Genomic DNA, 25,010 nt, shown 5'->3' with positions numbered 1-25,010 from the left:
CTAATACGTATTAATCTCGCCAGAATAACTGATAGAATAACGCTAGAATAACTGCAGGCAACAACAAGGACACCTTTTTAACCCAACTAACTAACCCAAGTAATCAGGACATATTAGCTACCAAGTCAACTGATTCACTCATTATGAGTAAATCAGTTACCTATAAAAGCAAGTCAGTCCCGGAATTAAATTACTAGTCCTCGTGTACTTCGATTCATTGCATTATTACAGTGAAAAGAAAGTCTAGATTTTATCTGCCACCAAGCGAAAAGTATAGCGCTCAACGTCGATGTTCACAGTTGTCTCACGGCGTATAAAGCCAAACCTACCGGATTGGTTCAAACGCTGCACGGCGTTGAAGGCTGCGTTCGAACTGCCACCTGGTGCAGTGCACGACGGCTGCACTACAGCATGCAATTATCTCCCATTATCGGTGCCTTTGTTACGAAGAGATGGGCAGATTAGGTTTTCGTTACGAGGAACCAGTCGATAAAATCCCCGAATAAATGGGGCAAATTAGCCACTTGCTTATCACTTTGATATAGGCTCACCCACCAGGCGGTCTTCCAAGCGGAAAGCATCTATTATGAGCCAACTCAAAATAATTGAAACCCGTTATGGAAAACTGTGGCCAGGAGTCCAGCGATGCCTTCCAAGTCATTTACGTCACGGCTGACGTCACCGTAGCAAGGTCACGGAGGAGATGATTATTCTGGGCATTTTTTTCTTCCTGTCCCAGGGGATTCCCGTCGCTCTGGGGTGCTTGGTCTCAGGGTGCGATGAACCACAACCATGGGCGAAGCTACCTTCTGTGTAGCTATGTTTCCAGCTCCGTAGAGTTACGTTCGACCAGCGCCGTGGATAACTGGTTAATGTAACTCAAGTTAATGTATGTTTTATAGTTATTGCTGTAGCTTCAAATAGACGCGTACATCTTCTTTTTGTATTGGTCAATCTTACGCATACGCTTCAATGCAGCACGCAACAATCAAAGCAACCGAGTGTTTTCTCATCAAGGCGGCAGGCGCAGTCTGCGTTTCCTGTCAACATCAAGTTGCAAAATTATTATTATCTGGGCTTTTCCCGCCAGCCAATCGTTCCTGTGCGCAACTTTCGTCAAACTTTGATACTGGTGCAGTGGTACATTCTGATTGATTCCCTCGCCGTCGTTGCCAATACAGCAGCCAATTATTCATTGACTACTATTGCAAGAGCTATGGTGCAAGATGAGTGGAGGCCGTTTTGGAAATCCTTCTCTTACGGATGATCCTTGGGCATTCGATGCATCAACTGTGTCATTATGATTGTATTCGCGAAGTGAGTGACAGCTCGGCCTTGACAACGTGTCGAAGGTGGCCACGAGGCATCCGGTATCACAGGGAAGTGGTGCTTGGTCCAGGTTTCCGTGTACGCACCTTCCTGAGGAACCGAAACTCGCAGTATTACTTAATTGAGGGATCATTAGCTGTCTTTCGCGAGGTACGTTAGATACGGTGTGCAGTGTGCCGAGATTTCAGAACACGTTAAAGAACCCTCAGGTGGGCAAAATTAATCCACAGAGACACCATGCACTGTGGCGTCGCTCCTGATCGCAGTTGTCTCGCGACGGATAGCCACGCATTATAATTATTATCACTTGAGCGATCAAAAGAAGAATGCTCTGTGTGGGACAACCTGCTAGCAGGAACGCGAGGAGAGAATTCGCATCACTCGTCCGACACTGTCTGGCTGTCGGCCCTGGAGGTAGGACGCTCCAGTTGGGCTTCCACTAGGCATCAAAAACCACGTCTGCGCATATGACCGAATGGTGTCAATATAGAGATCCGCTTTCGAGCCAATAAAAGCGCTCACTGTCGGCATAGCAAAGAAGGCGATAAATAGCTGGGCTTCTGTGGACACTTGAATGCTATATATAACGTGCTCAGGGCGATGCTTGGGACAAAAGTTTACGGGACGCATCACTGGCATATTTCTTCATCGGAGCGGCCCTCTGCTAGATATCAGGAAGAGATCGAACAAAAAACGGGTGACTGGCTATTTTATTCATCTCTCAGTATGTGTGCCTGCTGCAGTTTGCTGCTAGGGTGCCGCTCTGATGGAGAAATTGGACACCCTGGTATTCGGTAAGCTGTTGTCTCAAGCTGTATTGATCTCCCGTACATTGATCTTCCGTGTTAGCGCCGCGAAGCAACTGCGGCTATGGGCAGACGTAGACGGCTATGTACAGAGGAAGGACAGAGGGGTTAGTATGCGTCCTGGGCCGACTTCAGGGGGAACTGTGCCGATATTCGTCCGAAAAGTCTTCGGAAAACCCAGGGAAAACCTCAGACAGCACAGCCGGCGACAGGATTCGAACCCATGTCACCTGCCAGTCTCTGCGTGGAAAGCGGCCACCCTAACCACTATGCCACAGGAGCTGGTCCCGTATACTGGTTTCTTGTCGGGATCTCTAACCCATCCTGTGTTTCAAGGTCCGAAAGTACTGAGGTGTTGGCCTTTCATTACATTGCGTACCGCTTAATAATGCACGCCAGAAAGGACTAGAGAGTAAAAATTGACTCCCGCCCCGAGTGACGCGATCAGACACGCAAGAACATATGACATCACGGCAGCGCTATACTCGATCGCTTGTGTTGTTTACACTACAGTGTAAACCATTAGCGAGTTTTAGTGGATCGCAAGCACTCTATACGAAAACGATGCGATAAAGGAAGTCGGCGAATAAAAGGTCAGCAACGTGATGTCAGCCGCTTCACAGGAATGAGCCCATTGGCTCATCGTGTTCTCGGAACCGTGGTCGTGCGCACCTTCCGGTCTACCAAAACTGCTAATAGTTGTGTCGACTGTCTGTCCGTCTATTTCTCGCTCAACCGTAAAACTTCACGTAACTTTGGCATTTCTTTGAGGAAAGCTTTGGGACCCGCTCGGGAACTCTACTTTTCTGACGAGTTTTTGTCGTGTGAAACGTTCAGAGGGAACGAGATTATTTCCTCGTCAAACGAATCCTGTCGAAAGTCAGGAAATTCAACTCAACGAATGAACGCTGTCGTCCGAAAGAAGGATTATTTTCCCTGCCTTCCATCACCTCCGCAACAGCAAATTTTCCGTGTCTCACGCGTAAGCTGATTTCTAGAAGGTTCGCCCCCCCCCCCCCCCCACACCACATTTATTTTTCTTTCACACCAACTTTCTTTTTGCCATTGCCGTTCTTCTTCTTCGTTGCCGCCGTAAAATGTTTCATTCGATATCATTATGGGGACTCCACCTGTGTGACATGTGCTGATGGAGTACGAGTGAGTACACGAAGGTCGCTCCTGTGCCAACGAAAACAGAAAGTGTCATTCCTTTTCTTGCGGTCGTCTTGTCTGCTCTTCTTCGTCCCACATGCTTTTAGTCGACCTTGCCTCAGTTTACCTTGATGACTTCTTATATATCAGTTCGGAAGAACTTCGATTAAGTGCTCTTCCCCGAGAGTTCATGCGTCGATTATGCTTTGCGGAGCGCTACAAGTGTTTTCATGGATGGACGAATCACCGAAAGAGAATCCCCGTTTTTGGCGCCCCTTGTTGAGAGACACCGCCGTCACTTCGGCGGGAACTTACCATGATCATCCCGAGAGGAAGACAAATAAATGAAAGGGGAAGTAACAAGAATTATGACCGAGTTCCACTTGTGAACAACGCGGCAACAGTTCACCATTTTGTTCTTGTGCGACGCTCTCTGACCTTCTCCTGTTCAAATTTTGTAGAAGGCGATAGATTCACGAAGATGGTTATGGTGTAACGAAGTTGTCTTTCCCATAACCACCGACAATCCGACCAATCAATCAACCGACTAAGATCACGAGGGGCCATGGTGGCCATGATGAGCGACCACTATACGGATGGCTGGTCCACACACAACATCTCAGGTGCCTACGTCTGACACAACGTGCACTTTCCTATATTATCGCACAATACTTCCTCAACATGTGCCGAGCTATGCCAACAGCACCTTGAAAAGTGGCATATATTGGTTGTCTACACTGCAAAGCCTACCAGACCCGCCCTCCTGATTGCTGGTTGCGGTGTGGCCGATAATCATCGGTATAAATCTTAAGGATTACGTACATCTCCGCCGTCACAAGCTTCACGTGGATGGACAGGTATACCGACGTGAAAATCACGTGCCCGCATCACGATTACGATAGAAAGTTGGGATGTATAGGATGCATTCTTTCACATCGTAACGATCTTGTGAACTTGCCAACTCCGATTTGTCGAACGATGGTGACGTAGTCACGATGTCACTATGGCTCTACACGCCCTGCGACTGGGTGGCCGTCCCTGGTATTCCTTCCATGTCCTCTGCCAAGTCTTCCCATGTTACCGTCACGTCTTTCCTCGGGCATCTTGTATGGTGGCAAAATGGCCGCTTCTGCTTTTGCCGGCTCGGGTGAATCAGTTGGCGCATGTCCAATCCGGAATTTTCTCACTGTTTTATTTTTTTTTATAATCAGTCTCCACCTGCGGATCCAGAGGTGGAGGGTTCGATCCCGGTCGATGACGTCAACAACTTGGTGGCAGGGCACAAGTTGCTTATATGCACGCCGTCTTCCGGATGGGAACTGAGATTTCGGCGCACGTTATAATTAATCCGCAGGCCGACAACTGCGGCGTCGCTCATGACCATATAGTTGTCTCGCGGTGTAAAACGACGAACTGTCATCATTACCACTTCTGCTTTACCACGATGGGCCTGGTAATAAGGCCCCTTACTCAGCTAAGGTATCGCCACTGGTGATGAAACTCATCATTCATCGGCTCACAATAAAGTTGTTGTTGTCATTACACTGGCATGTGAGGCAGGCCTGTATAGGTACAGCTCCCGTCAACCTTAATAATAACATTGAAAAAAAAAAAAAAAACATCGCGTTACCGAGCTCGATTATAGCAACCCTTCGGGCCATGAGGAAATCTTAGTTGAATTAAAAAAAAAAAAAACTCATTAAATTATTCTGTTACTTTAACGCGAGGATTTTGTTCATTTAACATTCCCCCAGTGCCCCCAGAGTGGCTGATGTTATCGGCGCTCGAAATTGAGACCGAATAATTTTTTCCCCCAGTGTTATTATTAAGGTTGACGGGAGCTGTACATCTAAAGCAATAAATTAGCAGGCGTCTACCTCGCGTTGAAGGCTTTTCGTGCCATTGGGAAACAGACGTAGAGGGGACATTGGAAAAGATGCATTACAAATGCCCATTGACCAATTTCTGCCAGATGAAATATCACTTTCACCATAAGAGGTGGCCTTCGCTCGGGCGAAAGTTCCAGAAGTGTTGTCGAAGAGGTCGCCCTTCACTGGGCGAGCAAGAGATAGCGGCAGTGTGCTAAGAGTTCGAAAGGGCACCGCCTGGAGACCTTATCAGGCATAAACAAGGCTTCTCTCTTTCATAAGACGAGGACGAGAATAGCGGAAATGGACCTTCGAGAATGGTCGGAAACTTCCGCCTCTGGTATTTACACGGTGAATCAGAATCAGACAGCGGAACTCTAGAGAATTCTTCGCGTTCGACCCTTTACAAATTGACCTTCGTTCCTGGCGCAATCGCATAAAATCGCGCTTATGCCACCGTCGTCCGATTGTGGCTTGCTCCAGGAGCACTCATGCAACTGTGCCAAGTAATAGAGAGTTTTTAGAATATGGGGGTGCGTAAGAATAGGGTACCCGAAACGCAAGCGCTATCATGCACGCGGCGGCTTCTCTCCGCGCACGACTCATGGAATAGGGGTTTCATAACGCAGAGCTATACGCGCTCGCGTTCCTCGCTTGCAGCGATGCTACGACTCACAACCAAGACCTACATACCAAACAGCAACCCACAAAAAAAAAAAAAAAACGTCGTTTATAAAATCTTTGCGTCGTTAGTCGTTTGTTTGTTTGTTTGTTTGGAACGAAAAAAATGTCTTAAAAATACATAATTGCTATCGTAAAATAAAACTGGTTGTCAAAGTTTTCGGCCATTTGCGGGCCGGCCGGCCGGTCGCGACAACGCAGGACAGCTTTGGGCCCACTGTATTTAAAAACATATATAACGTGCGTACTCAAAATCGAAATTGGCTTTGGCGGTTTGGGTTCTGCGCATGTGTATAGTGATCACCCTTTATTTCAGTCGGGTCCCGGTGCGCTTAGGTATTCTATTCTTAGTGCCTCGGGGTTTTGCCTCACGAGACAACTATAATCTAGAAGGGCTTCACATTAGTCAGTGAGTGGTTTTCACTTGCTTAAGTGAGTTCCTTCTTTTTTCTTTTTTTAATGAACGTCGAAATCCCAGTGCCCCGTACCTGCCCCGTACCTGCCGGAAGAAGACACGCCTAAGCAACTTTGTACCATGCCTCCTGGTTGCTGGCGTCATTGAACGGGTTCGAACTCGCAACCTCGGTATCGGGGGCGGGGGGACGCTAAGCATGTGTGTACTTGTTAGTAATGGACAGACGATGGGACAGTGTCACAGAATATGACATGTATAAGATAATCATCAACATGGTAATGTCTCGACAACGTGCACCTTCTTCCTTCGCCTTCTCGTACATGTCTACAAGTTATCTACAAATAGCAAAAACCACTAACAAAGAAACTATATCAGAAAGCGCTAGGAACACGTACGAGCCATTGCATCAAAAATAATAATAAAGAGTGGAAGGTATAACCGAGTACTCGGGGACGATATGACAATAGGTTCATTCTCTTCCGTAGCAACCACAGAACTCGTAAGTAGTGATCCATATAGACATTGAAAGAAGAATGCTGAAACCTGAAGAATATGCTGAGCGCATGAGCACGCTGTGGTGCAGACGCGCATGTGGTACACTTGATATACAGGTCTACGTTGCTCAATTATTTGTCCTCAAAATGTGGAGAAAGCCAAGAGGCAACGTGAAAATCAGCGTGGGACGTTCCCACCTACCGAAAAAACAAAAACAAAAACATATGGGCAGGATGGGGGAAGTTCTGCCCTATACCGTTTTCTGTATAGCCCTCCGTTTCGAACGTCAGTACAGCTTTCTGCAGATGCACATGCCCCAACAACACCGAATATCCTCTGGATGTACGAATCATGTCCTAACGGATTCGTACGTCCTACGGATATCCCCCAGATGTCCATAGGACGTGCGAATTCGTTAGGACATTGTTGACAGTATCAGTGCCGTTGTTTATCTGTTTGCACGTACCATGCATTCCATTCATCAGTACCTTCCTGGTAGTGTCAACCACGAATATGTTTACCTTTCGTAGCGGAGGGTATCCGAGTTGTGTGGAGGAAGCAGGATACTGAACGTCATCTAAAATATGTGCCCGTCCGTTGATGAAAGTGTTTCTCATTTGAGTCCCTCCACGAGGGCGAGTTCATAACGTCACCCACTTCTGTCCAACGGAATGCAGAAATATATTTCCTCGTATATAGACACGCGTTTGACACGGGAGTCACAGGCAGAAAACACGCTCAAAATGTAGTTTAAATAATAATTCTGGATAGTCGAAAAGTTGTGTTTGTAAAAAAAATAAAAAATAAAAAAAGCCACGTTTAAATAATAAAATCAGTCTAGACAAGATGCATAAGGTATAGTAAGAAAAATAGCCTCGTCAATATTTAGAAAATTGAGAGTCAGGTTGTTTGCGTCCCGTTCAAATACGGAAATGAACAAGTACTGCGGTGAAGTGAGTCTTCACTTCGAACGCGTTCGAGCCGTCATATAGTTTCTTTTTTTTTTTTTGTTAGTTTAAACTATTGATAGCGTATGAACGGTTTGATGAAATGACACCGGAAACATGGATGGATGGATGTTTAACATAAAAAGAAACTGGAGAGATACGTCTTATTGTTCACTTTCTCTCTCCCCATTTCGAAAAAGGAGTCATGGCGACCCTAAGTCTGAGGACTCGCGCTTCGTTACAAAATCACGCAAAGTTGAACTGTAACACGACTGGCGTAATTTTCGCTATTTGCGGCAATTAGGGTTACACGAAGACAAAGAATTGGGTAAGCGTAGACAACCTTGTGAGAGAGCTCCGTGTATACTTTCGCTGCAATCAAGGCTACCTCGAAGATAGCATATGAAGAAAGAATCAAGACTTTAACGGATTCTTGGGTAGTCAAATAAGAAATTATGCGAGAGCATCGTTTTTAAAGATACGAGGACACAGTGGAGGTGAAGAACAGTGACGCGAATAAGAGAGGTCGGAATGGGAAACCGACAAATAGGTTGAACGAAGTAAAGGGGAAGCCCGCTCTCAAAATCTACGCGACAGGAAGAAAGGTACCCGGCAGGGAATAATCTACGACAACCGCATTGGAAGTACGCTCCTGCTCGAGGCACGTGTTGGCATACATCGAGAAGTTACCCGTCGAAAAAAAAAAAAAAAAAAAAACTCGTTACGAGTTAAGTTACCGTGCGAAAAATGTAACTAAGTTAGTAACGAAGTTCTTCAGCTTGAAATGTAACTCGCAGTTACGGAGTTACTTTAAAAAAGAACGAGTTACTTCCAAGTTACTTCGAACACAAAATAACACTACACAGGTGCAGAGCGCGTGAGCAGTTGAGTTAGACCTTGAGTTGCCTGCGGAGGAGTGTAACACGCTTAGATCGTTGTCGTTTATGTCCAACAATTCGGACGCTTCGCATCTTACTCCCTGTGGGCGCACAATGGTTCAGACTCATTTCAATGGCAGTGGTTCTTACTTCCTGAATATAATACTGTCATTGATTTAATATCACGTTTTATGGCATAAAATACCACGAAAGAACCGTAGAGAGAGCAAAAAAATATGCGGACGTGAGTGAAAAGCGAATTAAAAGTAACTTGGAACTTAGCTTAAGTTATTTTGGCAAAGTTACCTGAAAAAGAAACGAGTTCCTCTGAAAGTTACCACGGTTCAAAAGTACCGAGTTAAGTTACAAGTTACCAAAAAAAAAGGAACTTAGTTACAGTAACGAGTTACTTGTAACGAGTTACCTCGAACTGTGCGTGTTGGAGTACTGCGCACAAGGGAGCGGTGGGCAAATATTGCAGCCCGGACCAGGAACGCGACACGACGGACGACGAAATCCAAGCTGTGTGCCATCTGTAATGAACGCTCTGAATGGAGTACTTGTGGCAAAGAAGAGTAGCCGAGGCGCATTGTACTTATGTTTAATGATGGAGCCTCCTACCACCGCTGTGCTGTCTGAGGTTTTCCCTGGGTTTTCCGAAGACTTTTCAGACGAATGTCGCCATAGTTCCCCCTGAAGTCGGCCCAGGACGCATACTAACCCCCCTGTCCCCCATCCCTTTCTGCTGTCCTCTCTCCATCTGTCCACATCTGTACGCCGCTCATAGCCACAGTTGCTTTCGCGGCGCTATAACACGGAACAACAACAACAACAAAAAATATATATGATGGAATCTTTTGCCCGGACGCGCAGCTCTTGCTGCGCTGATAATAACAATAATATTATAACAATAATAGATCACTCAACCAGCAACAGCCCCACCATGACTAGCACACAGTTTTTCTGCCACCACTGCAAGTGACCCACTCTGTGATACGTAAATTTGCTGCAGTAATATTTCATTGCAGTAAAATGCCTGAAATGTGCATGGACACATCAATGGCTTTGTACAAATACTACGTAGTACGCCCCAATCCATGTATGTAATATGAGGACATACACGTATCATAACAGTCATGAAATAGAATACATTTTATTGCTAGTCTGATTCTTTGCTGGCGAATGTATCCAATCATTTTTAGCAATCTTGATGACATACTCGAACCATTCGGTATCTATCTCTCCGGTAACGACTTTAATGAGCCATTACCCATAGATGTCAGCTGTTCTCTCCCTTTATGGGTCTGGTATGTTTTTTTTTTTTTTTTTTTATAGCAGTACTGAACCTAAAATTTTCGGAGACCATCCGTGGAGCAGTCACCCTCCAAATGAAACAAAGATTTCGCAATTGAGTCATTCATTTTTAATATATAAATCTAATTACCGTATGTATATTAGCGAGGGAGTTCTTCGGCACCTGGACAACATGAACTACGCAGTAGACCGTTCTATTTTCTTTATATTTTCGTGCAACACACCTATTTTATGGATTCCAGACTGCATGCTGATACATATATTCCAAGGAATATCTAATGAATGCTGTTAATTTCTTTCGTTGCTCCAAAGCGAAGTTTACTTTTTTACATCCAATGTCGTCGAGTTGCCTTAGAACACATGCGTTTAATATTATGTCCAAATTTTGGATCGTTTCTTATTTGCTAATCACACCCAAGTATTTAAACAATCAACATTCTTAGCTTACACCAGACTTACTTATTGTAGTCTGGCAATAGATAGTTTGATCAGAACTAATTATCGTCTATGATTCGATGAAATGGCGTTCGATAAAACGGCGTCGGTGAAACGGCGTTCGATGAAATGGGCGGACACCGTCTTGTTTTTGAAAACTGCCATACGATATTAATGTGATGATGCCAAACCCCAGTGGAACAGTCTGTATTCGAAATATCGGCCGCCCTCGTCCCAATGATGACGTCATGGGTTGTTTCCCCACTTAGGTTGCCGCCATGGTCAATCGGCGACCAGTCGAAAACAACGCTTTAGCCTCGTGAAAAATAAGGTATTTTATCCTCGTGCAGTTATAATTGGTAGTATGGGAATATCACGAGTTTGTTGAATAAATTCGAATTTATTCGACAATGGGTTACAGTATCGCCCCCGGCGATGAAACTCACCAGCCATCATCCAGTAATAAAGTTGTTGTTGTTTGTTTCGAATTCGTAAACATTGCCCGATTCTAAGTTGTGTAGCCCCAGGCCCAGTCAGCACTCTGGGAATATCTGAGCGTTGCAGAACGACCGCTCTTCTTTTTTTTTTTTTACTCCCCCTTACCCTCAATTACTTTCCATTTTTTTACTTATACTGTACATTTTCGTAAGCCAATTTACGTAACCGTTTACTTGTAATCCTCCCTACGTTCCACCTACGCATTTTCCCGCACGTTTAAGAATTAATACTAATGCATCGGATGACCGTGAGGGATATAGGCATTATAAATTTAAAAAAAAAATTGAAATACAGTCGACGACACAAGAAATGAAGTAAAGCCCGAACGTCGTGTGAATTATTTACGTTTTATTTCCTCACACGTCAATTGCAGTATGGATGACGTTTCTGCAATACAAAACACACAAACACACAAACTCTCCATTGCGTCACAGCAGTTCTCATAACGCTTGTTCTCGTACAAAACGTCACGTTACTTGTTGTAAAACACTTGGCGTTATGTAACCGACGTGGTTTTGGCACACTCGCCTACGGAGTGGGGGCACCTCGGGGGTCGCCCGCGGCTTTCATTTCTGACGTAAAAAAGAAGCAACAGAAAGAAAACGCGCGCTGGGCTCTTACGTCTATTTTTACGTCCATCTTTCAATTGAGCAAATCGCCTGAGTAAGAAGAAAAAAACGATCAGATAAGCGTTCGATACGAAGCTTAAGACGAGGGAGCGACCTTGAGTTCGTCCGTCCCTTACTTGAACCACGCTTCCACACCTGTGTACAAATGCGTAAAAGGGCGGCGAGGAGGAGAGGAAAAGCATTCGTCCTCCTTCCCGATTTACGTGAGAGGTCACGTGATGCATGAGTGCGTATAAACCTGACGGTGCCTCCTGGAAGCAGTCAGACAAGCACACCGACCCGACGACACAGTTACTCACAGCGTGCAACAAACGAGCAGCAAAGCAATGGCTGCGATCGCCGAGAAAGCCATGAGTGTCTACCAGGCCGTCCTGACGTCTACGGACCCTCGAGTGAAGTCATGGCCTCTGATGGGCAGCCCCATGACCATCCTGTCCATCATCGCCGGTTACGTCTACTTCGTCAAGGTGTGGGGACCCAATTGGATGAAAGGCCGTGAACCCTTCCAGCTCAAGTCGGTTCTGGTCGCCTACAATGTGATCATGGTGCTGTTGAGCACATACTTCTTCGCTTATGGAGGTTCTTACACGTATCTCGGTCAGTACAACTGGTTCTGTCAGCCGGTCAACTATGGCACAGACGACACCGCGATGGCTGTCACCCGATTGGGATGGTGGTACCTCCTGCTCAAGTTGGGCGAGTTTCTCGACACGGTCTTCTTTGTGCTCACCAAGAAGTTCTCACACATTTCGCTGCTGCACGTGATCCATCACTCGACCGTCGCCTGGACTGTGTGGATGGGTGTGAACTTCGGAGCCGGCGGCCAGAACGCCTTCTTCCCATTCATCAACTGCTTCGTCCACATGGTGATGTACACTTACTACTGCCTCGCCGCTCTCGGTCCGGAGGTCCGCAAGCACCTCTGGTGGAAGCGTTACCTCACCCAGTTCCAGATGGTTCAGTTCGTCATCGGCTTCTTGCACGCGGCAGTGCCTGTTGTGTACGACTGTGGCTTCCCGCCCTACTTTGCGTACATCCTCATGGGAGAAGCTGTGCTCCTTTTCTTCATGTTCAGGAACTTCTACAAGAAGGCTTACAAGGGTGCCTCCTCTGCTTCTCGGTCAGCGCCGTCGCTCGCCGCCAAGACGGATTGACGACTCCATACTCACTAGAATCGCTCACTGCTGGAGTTCGGAACTGTTTGCGTGATTTTCTTAACTGTGATGAAATCCGACCACCCAACTCCGGATTACATGGACAATTCCTCATAACCTTGACACTCGGGTGAACGGTCAGCGTTGATCGAAAGCATTTCTTAGCATTCTTACGTGACTTTTAGGGTGTGCATATTTTATCGCGTACGACTTCATCATCCACCAGTCAAGTCTCAGTTTGATCGCTCTTTCAACGGGAAAGAAAGTCCAACTTAGCTCAGCGATTACGATAGTTTATTATGCTGGGGATTTCCCAGATTTCTGTCGCATTCCAGACCTTCGCAGTCTCAACCTTGTATACATACTTTATTTATAGGCTATAGGAGCATCTTCAGACTGAGACTTTCTTCGGACTGGTTGGTTTCATCAGTGACGCTAGGTCTCGGGCGCTTATGCAGACGGCGTTAGACCTGAACCACAAGAATAGCTTTTCCTGCATAAACTCCCGAGGCTCCGTTTCGCGGTCCTTTCATCCACTGTACCATTTTAGCATGCGTACACTAACTGCAACTGCCGCCCCCCTCCGTGAGGCTCCCAAGCATCTTGACCTTCGTGAGATGCTCGTCCTTGGGCAGTCCACTGCGCTTCGTGAACCTCTGTGCATCCCAGGGGCTTTCACGGTCGTTGACGCGAAAATGTTTCTTTCAAGACTGAATGAAGGCATTCTTTGTCTTGAAATGCCTTTTAAACTTCAAGGGCAGTGTGACGCTTGTCTGTAAGTTATTTCGAGTACACCACAAAGAATGTATATATGTAAATAAAAATCATCATTGTCGTTTCAGTAATACCTTGCTGTGTATTGGCTCACTGCTTTCCGCTGTATAGGGATATCCCGAGGTATGCGACGGGCTAGACGCCAGTTCCAGTCTGACGGTTTTCTGTTGTTGTTAGGCCGTTCAACTTGTGTATAATGCTTTCGACGTCACTGCTCCTCATGAGATAAGGTCACCGTGGATAAATCTGCAAGGTCCGTGGAGGACAGTCCTTTACATGCCACGACATATTCGGTACTATTATCGCTGTATTGCGTACAATGATACAAAGACTGTAATATAGACTAATGATACAATGTCTTATGATCGCTCGGAATGCGCCCTCGCGATAACTTTTGCTTGTCTAATCTTTACGCGTACCCCCAATGCATTGCAGCATCGTTATCTCATCACGTGATTATCTCCACTGTCGCACCAAGCACTTGTGACTGTGCCTCGTCTGCGTCACCGGCTATTACACATCCCCCGAGCATCTGCACCACAGAGGCGTTATGTCACGTCCGTCTGCAGTGCGTCTCTGAAATAGGCGCATAATAGAATGGAGGTCGACCGTCTTAGCTCACTTTGGTTGATGCAACCATGACCCGTTCTACTTACGGGAGCCGTTATTTTTGGAACCGCTAACTTTTCCCGCCGCCGCCGACGACGACGACCTCGGTCAACCTTGACTCACATTGTGTCTTGCATCCCTCGGCGCACCTAACCTTGCCTTGGGATTTCGTTTGGCCTTGAAGAGTCGCGTAACGCGGGTTGTTGACGAGCGTAAACAAGGGAATCTACTCCCACGGCAATCGTCGAGTTCAAGCGGCAAATAGTTTGTTGTGGTGTCTGCAAGGACCTCTATGAAAAACATGTCCGGGTTTTTGTAATCCCCTGGAAACTACATCGTGGGTATTTTCATTCGTCACCAGCTCCGCCATCTTCTTGAAGGATATGTTTTTTGTTTTTTCGTATGTCCCACTGTCATAATGGTATATTTTAATGTGATGTCCAACCGTTTGTCCGTGGCACAAGGGCAGGGTAGGGACAAAATCAGCATGGTCGGGGAAGCCCTGTTTCGCGTGATGTCTCTCTCATCGTTTGTCTGTGCTTTAATTCAGTAGGTCGTGGTGTTTGCAACCTTCTATCGCATGCTACATAGATGCATATATACAGGAAAGTTTTATTCGGCTTTCTTTGCTTTTCTTTTTTTTTGTCTTGCACACTCCGTAAGTGGAATATGTTGCCTTCAAGAGTGACACGTATCTGAACGCTCTCGTCTTTCCCGCTAAGCACTCCCTCCCATATTCACGCATGTGTGCGCTCCATATTGCTACCAACCGTGCTACCTGCCTTGGCCCTCAAATATCGGCCGGGAGTATATCTTTCGAATAAATAAATATATTAATGGCTAGAAGGGGACGGCACTCAGGGCAGATATGCTGCGAAGCTTTACATAAAACGAGACTTCTTCGATTTCTACGTAGACGAAATTGTATTGACTCGTGCCGATTACTCCTCTTGTTACTGTAGCTCTTTTAACGTAACAGAGTGTTCTAACGTAACGGAGAGTTCTCCAACAGTTCTTCAAATGGAGGAACATGACCGTTGTTCCAGTCCAAGATGGCATTGTGCGGGCCACTGAAGGGGAAAAAAGTGGGTCAGCGAGTGCAGGGCGATCCTCGAACTAGATAATTTAGTGCCGCGATTCCGGTTTTTTTTTTTTTTTTGCCACTGGAATCGGAACGCCATTGAAAGCCAGCCTTCCACGTAGCGGAAGCTGCGGGCCAATGGCCTCACGATAACGTAATCAAGCGTGCCTTTATGGTCATTTTTGCGGCGGGGAGTTGTGTCAGACGGTGCATGAGAGGAAGGCGTAGTGTCTTTGGTCTTCGAAGAGCGCAATGTATGTACAAGGTATTGTAAGCAGTCAACTTCGCAATGTTTGTTGTTGGCGATACTGATACGTCACGTGCTTACGCGAACCAATAGGATTGTGCGAGGCTCCTGTGACGTCAGAGCTCGACGGCAGAATTGAGTTCGAAGGTTTGTATCTCGCCAATTTCGACACCTATAGAAAGATAATTCTTTTCTCCTCAGTACTCTGGCCCTGGCTTGCAGTTCAATGCGCCCATGATGCAATGAGCCTCATATATTCATAATCCATTTCAGAGCGTATAGATTTGTGTAGTTACCCTTTCGTCTTTTCTGAATAACGCGTCCTGGAGTAGCCAGTCCCGAGTGGCTCGGGACTAACATCTCCATTTTTTCTTTTACAAATCAAATCAACCTCATATGTCAAAGTGTCAAATCCCTTCATGATGGCTGACAAGTTTATTTGTCCTGGTCGCATATTTTTCGAAGTTTTTTTTTTTTCCACCGCCGCTAAGGCAGCCGTGATATTGGGGGTCACTCCTGGATCACTCCTGCCATGCAGAGCAGATCGAGTCACGCATATGAAAACTTCCGAACGCCACAGCTTTAGAAGCCCCATTTCGTAGAGAAGCCGGCGTCGTAGCAGGGTGACGGAGGTGTCCCTCTACAGCGCGGCACGTAACGGAGAATAGCGAATCAGGCTGCGCTCCGCAAGCTGATTTGCTGTTTCACATTCCAAGTATTATAACTATGCGCACAGGGTACGTGCGTAGCAAGACAGGAGCACAGATAAGCGTTCCAGCAAAAATCATTTGCATTTCAGATATCTTACATCGTAAAATTAAACGACCAGCACTGTGCAAGCAAAGTACGACGCATTCAAACGCCCGTGTACATGACTAATGCACGGACTATACTTGATTCCGCATGCAAAACATCGACAGCCGTTCATCGTAAGAAAGAAAGAAATGCATGACATCACCCGCCATTCAGTGTCGAAGACATGTCTTCGCGCTGCATTTCGAAACCAGGACAATTTGTAACCCTGTGCAACATCCGGTTGTGTACATTCGCGTGTTGTCGCATAAAGCGGTAAGCGGAGTCACACAAGTGACATCACTCATGTATGTCGGAGCAGACAGCAAGCTATCGGTAGTTGCATCTTTGCCTGCTCGGACTTCCCACAGTCTGTTGTCAGGAGAAGACGGTCGACCCCCCTATAAATATAGCCTTCACCGTACGTGGGACCATCAGTGTGGCCGAGAGGATTCTGCATCTGTTCGTTGGTGGTACCCTCAAGGTCACGCTGAAGACAGGGAGGTGCATGGATCGAATCCCACTGCCGGTTGTACCGTCTAAGGTTCGATCCACTCCGCTGGTGGAAAATCCATTGTGGTGAGAGCGAGAGAAAAAAAAATCTTTCCATTAAGGGATGACCACTTGATGTGATTTGACGCTAAAGTGTTGTTGTGCTTGTCCCTGTCCTTGCATGTTTCATATTGCCTCCGCTGCTATCTTGCAATGATCTCCGTTACGTGGACGTTCCAACGGCTCGGTTGTGCTCTGTGAGTTGTAACTTTCTTTCCCCCTTCGCTCTTTACTAGCCTGAGAGAGCGACGCTAAGATGCGCACTGAAACTTGCGAAATAAATAGGCATCTGGTGACGGCGATTTCCTTTAACTATCAATAGATGCAAACAGAACTGGCTTCCTATCAAGGAAAGATGTTCTCCGTCGAGGATAAACGATCCCCTCCGTCGATCGTTTCGTCTTAATAAAAGCTAGAGGAACGTCGCCCGTCAAGACCTGTCAAGACTCGCCGTCGTGGCATATTCATATCTTGGGCCGTGCCATTATGTAAATGTTTCCTGACGAAGCGTGACAAAACGAAACATTGCTGCTCGAACCTTTCCGTGGAAGTATAGTGGAAGGCTCATGGCTTCGTTGTCTTCGTTTCCGCGGCATCCGATGGGCGGGTAGCCATGCATGTCAGCGTATGGAGCAGCCTGCCAGGAGCGCTTTTCGATTCCAGGGTTGGTGGCTCGAACTTTGCCGAGGAGACCACGAACTGGTAGCATGGTACAAGATGCACAGAGAAATTGTCCTCCGCGGAAAGACATAAGAGAGCAGGTGCCCTGTGCTGACATTCCAGCGCAAGTAATGGGTGTTGCGACTCGTGGCGTGGTAGCATGCCGAAGAAGACTCAGCGAGGGAAGATAGGGACGTAGAAGTTTATCACATGAGGTCAGAGTAGAAACGAGAGACATGGGCCGCGGTGCCCAAAGCCTTTGGCTCGCAAAGTCGACGTGGTTCTCACGCACAGCAGAGTTCGGGTGCTTTCATTTCCAGCCGGTTGCTGACGGTGAAGGTACGTTCCTACTGTACAAGTAGATCTCTGGTTTCGCTGGAGCATATATACTCGTGGATGCGGCCGATGACGTGTCGTCCGCTATGGCACCAAGTCATAACAGGGGGCAAAAGGAGTCTACAGACAGACCTCCATCCTTCTGACTCAGACTAATTTTTTTCTCTGTTGGCGGATTTTGAAACTAAGGAAACCGCGAGGCATCCCGATCCTGCTTTTGGATTTATATTTTCAGAGACGCCTTTTCATTATCTGCATTGAAGGCGACAGGGTTCCTGTTGGGACACTGCGGCAGTGTAGATATACAGCATGGATTTAGGTTTGGTCGGATGTAAAGATTGTCGTTTCCTGTGGCTCATGAGCGGAAGCATCGAAGACAATGCGGTATTTGTATGTGATACGATCAGTAGTCATCAAGAAGTGGACTGTACTTCCGCGTATGCTCAGTCTCTCTCCAGCGAACTTTTCTAGTCTCCAGACGTTGATATTCTTCGGGAAATGACAAAGCTTGTTCTTGGCGTGTTCCAGTACCTCTTAGCCACTGTGTGCTTGCTTATGACCGTAATGTTGTGCCGCGGAGCAGCTATGGCTGTGGGCGGCGTACAGACGTGTAGAGAGAGAGAGAAAGAGTGAGAGAAAAGTAGGGAAACGTGGGAGACAGAGGGGGTTAGTACGCGTCCTGGGTCGGCTTCCCTATGGCGACATCCATCCACCTGGAACATCTGCCGGAAAACCCAAGGAAAACCTGGGACAACACACAGCCGGTGGTAGTATACGAACCTGTCACCTCACATTCTAAAGCGTGACCTTGGAGTTTCCACCAGCGAATATTGTATCCTCTCTGCCATGTCGCTGGTGCAAAATAAAAATTATTTGACATAAAGAAGAGGGAAATGCTTTCCCCTTAGACACTGTTTCATATTCACGTGGGTTTTATGAGATGCTACTTCGGAGTTTCTTCTTGGAGATGTCGTGCATTGTTAGATCAGCTGCCTCGATCCGCTGGTCTAGTTGGGAGACATAAACCATGCACGTCCTATACTCATGTTATGTCTCACGGAAAGTGGCGTCCAGTAGTTTGGTTGCGAAATGTTGGAATTTAAAAAAAATGGCGACGAGAACAAAAAACCTGAAGGGGAAACGGTGTGCTCTTGTTTTCTTTATGAACGTTGGTTCGGACTCAGGGATCGTTCCGTGAACGGCGTACTTCTTACGTTCAGAACAGACTGTCATGCGAACATTGTTTATTAAAAGGAGAAAGTGAGGCAACGTGTACACCTTCTACTAATGTGGCTTATATATTCTATGCGCCTGCATCATGGAGCTCTTTAGCTGAGAATGACGTTGATTGAAGCAAGCTGACAGACGATTGGGACAGTCAGCTGTCATGAGTCTCCTTGTATGTACTGAGCTGTTCAGCCGAAATGAGGTTCATAGCCCCCAAGGAACAACCCCCCAAGCAGCACAATGTACTGAAAGTCGAGTGCAATAGGGGTGGACGGTGTGTGTCTTATCAATTGTCTTTAGTTTCAGGAGTCTGCTCAAGGTCTTCCACCTACCCAAGCAGCACAATGTACTGAAAGTCGAGTGCAATAGGGGTGGACGGTGTGTGTCTTATCAATTGTCTTTAGTTTCACGACTCTGTTCAAGGCCTTCCACCTACCCGTCCACCCCTATTGCACTTGACTTTCAGTACATTTTGCTGCTTGGGTACCCGTCCACCCCTATTGCACTCGACTTTCAGTACATTGTGCTGCTTGAGCCATTACTGCGGTTCCGATGCTCCGTAACACAAAAATTGCATAACACATATTACCTTCGTGTCCCTAAATACATCATAACACTCCATGATTCTTTGATACTTCCAGTAACCTCGAAGCATTCCTGTTTGCCCCAGATGACACATCATTTTTGCCTGTTATCATTCAACAGGGCGTAACCCGCGCAAACCCTCCTTTGTGTAACAGGACACAAGGACCACGAACTTGACGACCGCCATATCCTTCAGATCAACACGCAAGAATCTCGATATCGATTCCCTGGAGGCAATGACGATCCTGGCAGTGGATTTGAAGGGGGCGCAGAAGCGGGTCAACGAAAACAGGTCTCCCTCCTCCCTCCTCACTGGCCAAAAAAGTCACTCACTGGGGCAGGAGGAAAATGAAGCGTCTAGGTGAGTTCTTCAGCACCACGCCCAATCACCGGTAGGGGATGTCCTGCTGTGACGTAACCTCTAAACGAAAGCACACTTTGACTATGCTAAAGGGGAAGGAGTCGCTTCCGCCTTGCGACAGCCTTTTCTTTTTTCTAAGGTTATTGTTTCGCAACTCACTTCACTCTCACGCAGTGCTTGTAAACAGAGTAAAAACAGAGACGAGAAAAAGAAAGTATCTCGACGAGTGAAAGTATGCTCGAAATAAAGTTGTTGTTTTTGTTATGCTAAGCGATAGAAAGAACCGTTCTAGGTTGAAATACGCTCACAATATTCTGTTCAGTTTCATTTTACTTCATTTTCAATCAATCAGTTTTCACTAGGTCAACGTCAGATGTTGCCTGAAAGCAGCAAAACGGCTGCTTGACAAGTGTATATATAGGGACTATAGTGTAAACTAAATTTACTGTACATATTACATTGCCTGGGAACTCCAGGTCCAACACGTGCTGTGCGAATGTGCAAAAACACACAATCAATACAGTTTACAACTTAGTATGTAATAGCGTAAATAACACATAAATGGCAAAAACATGAAAAAGAAATAGGATATGAGGCAAAGCATCAAATATTATGAAATTAGAATACAAAATACAGGGCGATGAAGGACGAACTTTTGAACAACTATAGTGAATTACTTTCGACGTAAGATGCCCCACTAATACTGAACCGATGCAGGCTCGTCAATTGCACGGGGCAACAGCGATATACGTGAAAGCATTATAGCGGTATTCGACAGGGAAGGTCTGCTGGTTAGTCTACTTCGGTAGGGACTCATTTATAATACCTCTATAGTGGGAAATAGCAAAACTGCTTCCGATTAGCGTGCAAGACACGATTGAAAGATATATATATTTTTTTTTACGTTGGCATTCGTAGAACAGTGACGGCGTTCACTCGCACTATGCTGATGGCGCGCGCTATTCTTCGCAGTGTGTTGTAGAGGCGATACTTTATGTTATCCGCTATTTTTCGAAACGTGCTTTTGCGGATGTACGACGCTTGTTACGCATTTGTTACGATTATATTCCAAAAGAAGTAAGGGATGGCGTCTCATGTGGAGAGGAGAAACCTGCTTACAGTATGCAGGGGTGGAAGTACTGCGCCAATTGCGCCATGCTGCGCCGCAACCGATTTGTTGCGCCAATGCACGCCCAAGAGGCGAAACCTGCACCCAAACATCATTTACCGCGGACAGTCGGGGTTCTCGTAAGCTTTGCCGTTCGTTCCGCGAATTTTAGCATTTTGCTGCAAACCTTGAGGTTGCTGGCCAAGTGCCAAGTCATAGGCTATGGCCAAGCCAAGTTTAGAGCAGACTGGTTCAGAGTTCAGTTTAGAGCAGACTGCGCTGACTAGTTCAATTTTTCAAAAGTTCAATTTCAAGAAGTTCGACTGCCGGCGGCGTCATAGCCATTCTACCAAAAACGACGGCAAGTAGGAAGAACCACAAAACCGCAAACTACGCCGTGGTCGTGATCATTAGATCTGCGATTAGTACGTGACGGGAGGAAAATGTATCTGCGTCGTCACTCGTATTATTTGCGACTTCACGAGAGCGTTCCAATGCGCGTTTTCTCAGCTGAAAAGAGGTGCGCCGCTTTGCGTGTTTTTGGAAACGGCGGCGGCTTCGGCGTGTCGGCGCCCTTGACGGCGCGCTTCGGCTTTGGCTACAGTCCACTGTACTTTCGCCGCACTGGTCGTGAGGTTTTGGCGGTTTCCCATGGGCGTCCTGCAGACAGAGTGGGAACCATGAGTAAAAGTAAGTAAAACTCAATAGTACAGATTGTGACAACGTCTTTTTCGGCTAGCAGAGAGGTACATGCCGTGAGTTTTGTACTTTTCAGGACGAAACACAAAGTTCAACAGCGACATTCTAAGACAGACCGATTCAAATGGTGACGTTATTTCCTCGTGGTGTCAGCCAAGTGTGAGAGAAACTGATGGGTACTGCACGCTGTGCAGTGTGGTGATATCCTGCGCACAGCATGGTGCTTCGGCTGTGATGCGTCATGCTTCGTCTAAAAAGCACGTAGAAAATGCGAACAAGCACAGAAGGAGTGACGGTGTTATCCAAACCTCAAGGCAAGGACTTCTTGATTTGAAGGCTTTAGAGGCCAGGACTAATGTGCAAGAAAGCACGTCGAAGGCGGAAACAATCTTCGCGCTTGCGGTTGTCGGAAACTCCATTCCATACACATGGGGAGACGTGGCAACAATGCTCTACCCATCCATGTTTCCTGATTCAACAGTTGCGTCGAATTTCCAGTGCGGAAGGAAAAAGCTTTCCTACATTATTTCCGATGGAATTGGGCCATATTTTAAGACTGAGGTTGTGAACGAACTGACCCGGCCAAATGTGTTCTTCGCAATTATGATTGACGACACTCCAAGGCCAGAAGCTAAAGTGCAGCAACTTGATGTCCTTGCTCGCTACTACTCCAGCAACGCAAAACGCGTCGTAGTTGAACATCTTGAGTCCTACAGCCTTGGCCATGCAACTGCTGATGTGCTGTTGTCATGCATTGAAGATGCGCTCTCTGAGCTCCCCAAGGGACGTCTGTTGTGTGTATACAGCGATGGCCCAAATGTAATGAAAAGCTTGAAGCGTAAGCTCAAGGAAAAACTGTGCCCCAATACCATCGATATTTCTGATTGTGCTTTACACAAAGTGCACAATGCATTTGCTGCTGGACTTGAGTCTTCATTTGATGAAGTAGAGCTTTTTGTGACAGATATTTACCACTTCTTCAAGTACGCAACTAGGAACGCAGACTTGAAGCAGTTGCAACAAGAAGTTGGATTGCCTGAGCACAGCCTTCTTAGGCACGTGAGCAGCCGGTGGCTCACACTACTGCCTGCAGTTGAAAGAATTTTGGACACATTTAAAGCCCTGAAAGTATTTTTCACAAAGCCATCTTCTACAAGGATTTCTAGTGCAGCAAGGAGGACACAGTTAGCAGGCGCCTTCTCCAACAAGGCACTCAAGGCAAAGCTGATGTTTGTGAAGAATGCTGCACAGCTATTTCAGAGGTTTGAGACACTCTTTCAAAGTCGTGAGCCTCTTATCCATGTGCTCTATGAAGAGATGGTGATCATGATAAGGCAAGTACTTGGACGGTTCATGCTGCAGAGTGCTTTTTTACACCTGTCAGGCTTTGAGCTTGTTGAATTGAACGTTGATGACTCTGGCAGCTGGAGATCAAAGCCAGAACTTGGTCTCGACACAGAAAGAGAGATGATCTCTTGGACTGCTGATGAGAAAAAGGCATTTATCCTGAAAGCACGGTCCTTCTACATATCATGTGCTAAGTACTTGCTGACAAGGCTCCCACTAACCAACAAACTACTACACCATCTGAACTGTTTGAAGCCTGGTGCGCAAGGCCAATGTCCTCTGCGATCACTTCGATATGTGGCAAGCTCTTTGCCTCAAGTTGTGGCTGGTAATGAAGTCTCATCCCTCACAGATGAATGGCACCTGCTTGCATCAGAAAACTTGGACTCAGAATCTTTCCCAGATATAACTAGCTACTGGAACCATGTATTCGTACTGAAGCGACATGCTTCTGCAGAGCCGAAGTTCCCACTGCTTGGGAAATTGGTGAAAGCAGCCCTTTGCCTTCCCCACGGGAACTCAGACTGTGAAAGGGGGTTCAGTGAAAGCAAGCACGCCCTCCAGCATCGAAGCTCAATCAGCATTAAAAGCATAAGTGCCCTTCGCCAGACAAAGATGTTTCTGAAGAGGTATGACAATGATGCTACGAAGGTGCCGTTGACCAGAGAGCTCCTGAAATGCGTAAAAAACTCCTACAGAACATACAAGGAACGACTAGAAAGGGAAGAGGCCGACAAAGAAAGTGCAAAAAAGAGAAGGCTAGATGCTGATGTTGCTCCGGACACAGAGGTTACAGAGAAGAAAAGACTTGAAGAAGAAAAAATGAGATTGCAGGCACAGGTACGATCCCTTGAAGCACTACTGGCCAATGCCCAGGGCCTCATCAACCGGGGAATTGAAGAAAAAGACATGGGAAAAGTGCACAGTGGCAATGTTCTTCTGCTGGATGCAAATTCTAAACTTCCCAGTCTCCTTTCCCGTATAGAGAAGGTCAACAATGTCTTGCAGAAAAAGAGGTGATGTGTTTGCTAGAGGAACCATTGTGTGTGTGCTAGCGAGTGTAATATTTTACATATTCATAGTCTTTTTGCCAAACAAGGGACAATGGCTTGTCTTCGTGGTGTGTTACCCCATATTCTTTGTTTGTTTGGGATATGTGCATCAAAAATACCATACCTAAAGGTTCGCCAATTTTTCTTCCTTTGAACTGTACGTCATTGGAGTTCCATTCATGTCAGTAGTGCTGCACAATGGCTGAGAAGCAAAGTTATTGTATTTATCGTACCAGGTCAACTCTAGTCAACCCTGTCTTCATGCAGCACGTGCTCATCGTTTTGAGTTTTACTGTGATATTTTTAGTATTTTTCCAGATAAATATGTATTGAATAAAGTTCTCATTCAATATGTCTATAGGGCATGACCTTTGTGTTGGTACTACACTAAACTGATTCTGTAATTATCTTGGGGCGTTGCACACTGCTACAACAGTGCTACGGAACACCATTTTGGGTGATACAAGCCTGCTCCCAAAACAGTTTTTTCCTGCTCCAATTATAGCTCCGCAGGCTCAGGACCCACTTCCACCCCTGCAGTATGTCTACGCGATGTGTGCGCATTGAATACATTCAGGTGGAGCTTATCTACGTCTCACTCTTTTCGCCGTACGAAGTTTTAACCGGTAAACAACATCGCAGTATACGGGTCGCAGAAAGGAGGTCTCCCGAAAAATAACGGCCGGAAAGCGGGAAACTGCCCCGGTTCGAGGAAGCAATCTCGACTGTCGGAATAAGCCGAATAAAATTATAGAGTCGAAAGAGAAGGTATTGTTATTCGGTGTGAAATGTTACATTGTATGGCAGCTGCTGTGAAAGACGGAAGTCAAGAGCGCGGCCACCTTTCTGCTGCGGGGGCTTTGTTTGAGAGTCAGCCAGACTGAAAATTCTGCCACAATGTCTCGACTGTGTACACTTCGGTCGCAATGATGTTAAACATCTGTGCTTTGTTGCAGCTGAGCTCAGAGCGCCTGAAGGC

The 25,010-nt window shown here is 46.4% G+C and overlaps 2 protein-coding genes and 1 long non-coding RNA gene across 4 annotated transcripts in view; 2 read left to right on the top strand and 1 right to left on the bottom strand.

Moving 5' to 3' along the window:
* LOC135394050 (uncharacterized) overlaps positions 1-17,777 on the bottom strand; it is a 32,610-nt gene extending 14,833 nt beyond the window's left edge. For both annotated transcript variants that reach the window (XR_010422759.1, XR_010422758.1), the window contains exon 1: positions 17,195-17,777. This is a non-coding gene — a long non-coding RNA (uncharacterized LOC135394050). The remainder of the gene's footprint in view (positions 1-17,194) is intronic.
* LOC135394047 (very long chain fatty acid elongase AAEL008004-like) lies at positions 11,681-13,450 on the top strand. Its single transcript, XM_064624484.1, has one exon. It carries the CDS (start codon positions 11,774-11,776, stop codon positions 12,599-12,601), a length of 828 nt encoding a protein of 275 aa, XP_064480554.1. The 5' UTR covers positions 11,681-11,773; the 3' UTR covers positions 12,602-13,450.
* Positions 17,778-21,765: 3,988 nt separating the features above from the next.
* On the top strand, positions 21,766-24,381 carry LOC135395308 (uncharacterized). The gene has a single exon (XM_064626540.1). The coding sequence runs from the start codon at positions 21,867-21,869 to the stop codon at positions 23,997-23,999; it is 2,133 nt and encodes a 710-aa protein (XP_064482610.1). The 5' UTR covers positions 21,766-21,866; the 3' UTR covers positions 24,000-24,381.
* The last annotated feature ends 629 nt before the right edge of the window (positions 24,382-25,010 follow it).

This window comes from Ornithodoros turicata, chromosome 5 (assembly GCF_037126465.1).
Source record: "Ornithodoros turicata isolate Travis chromosome 5, ASM3712646v1, whole genome shotgun sequence".
NCBI lineage: Eukaryota > Metazoa > Arthropoda > Arachnida > Ixodida > Argasidae > Ornithodoros > Ornithodoros turicata.
The sequence above is the reverse complement of the archived record's forward strand: the minus strand, read 5'-3'. Positions and strand labels throughout refer to the sequence as shown.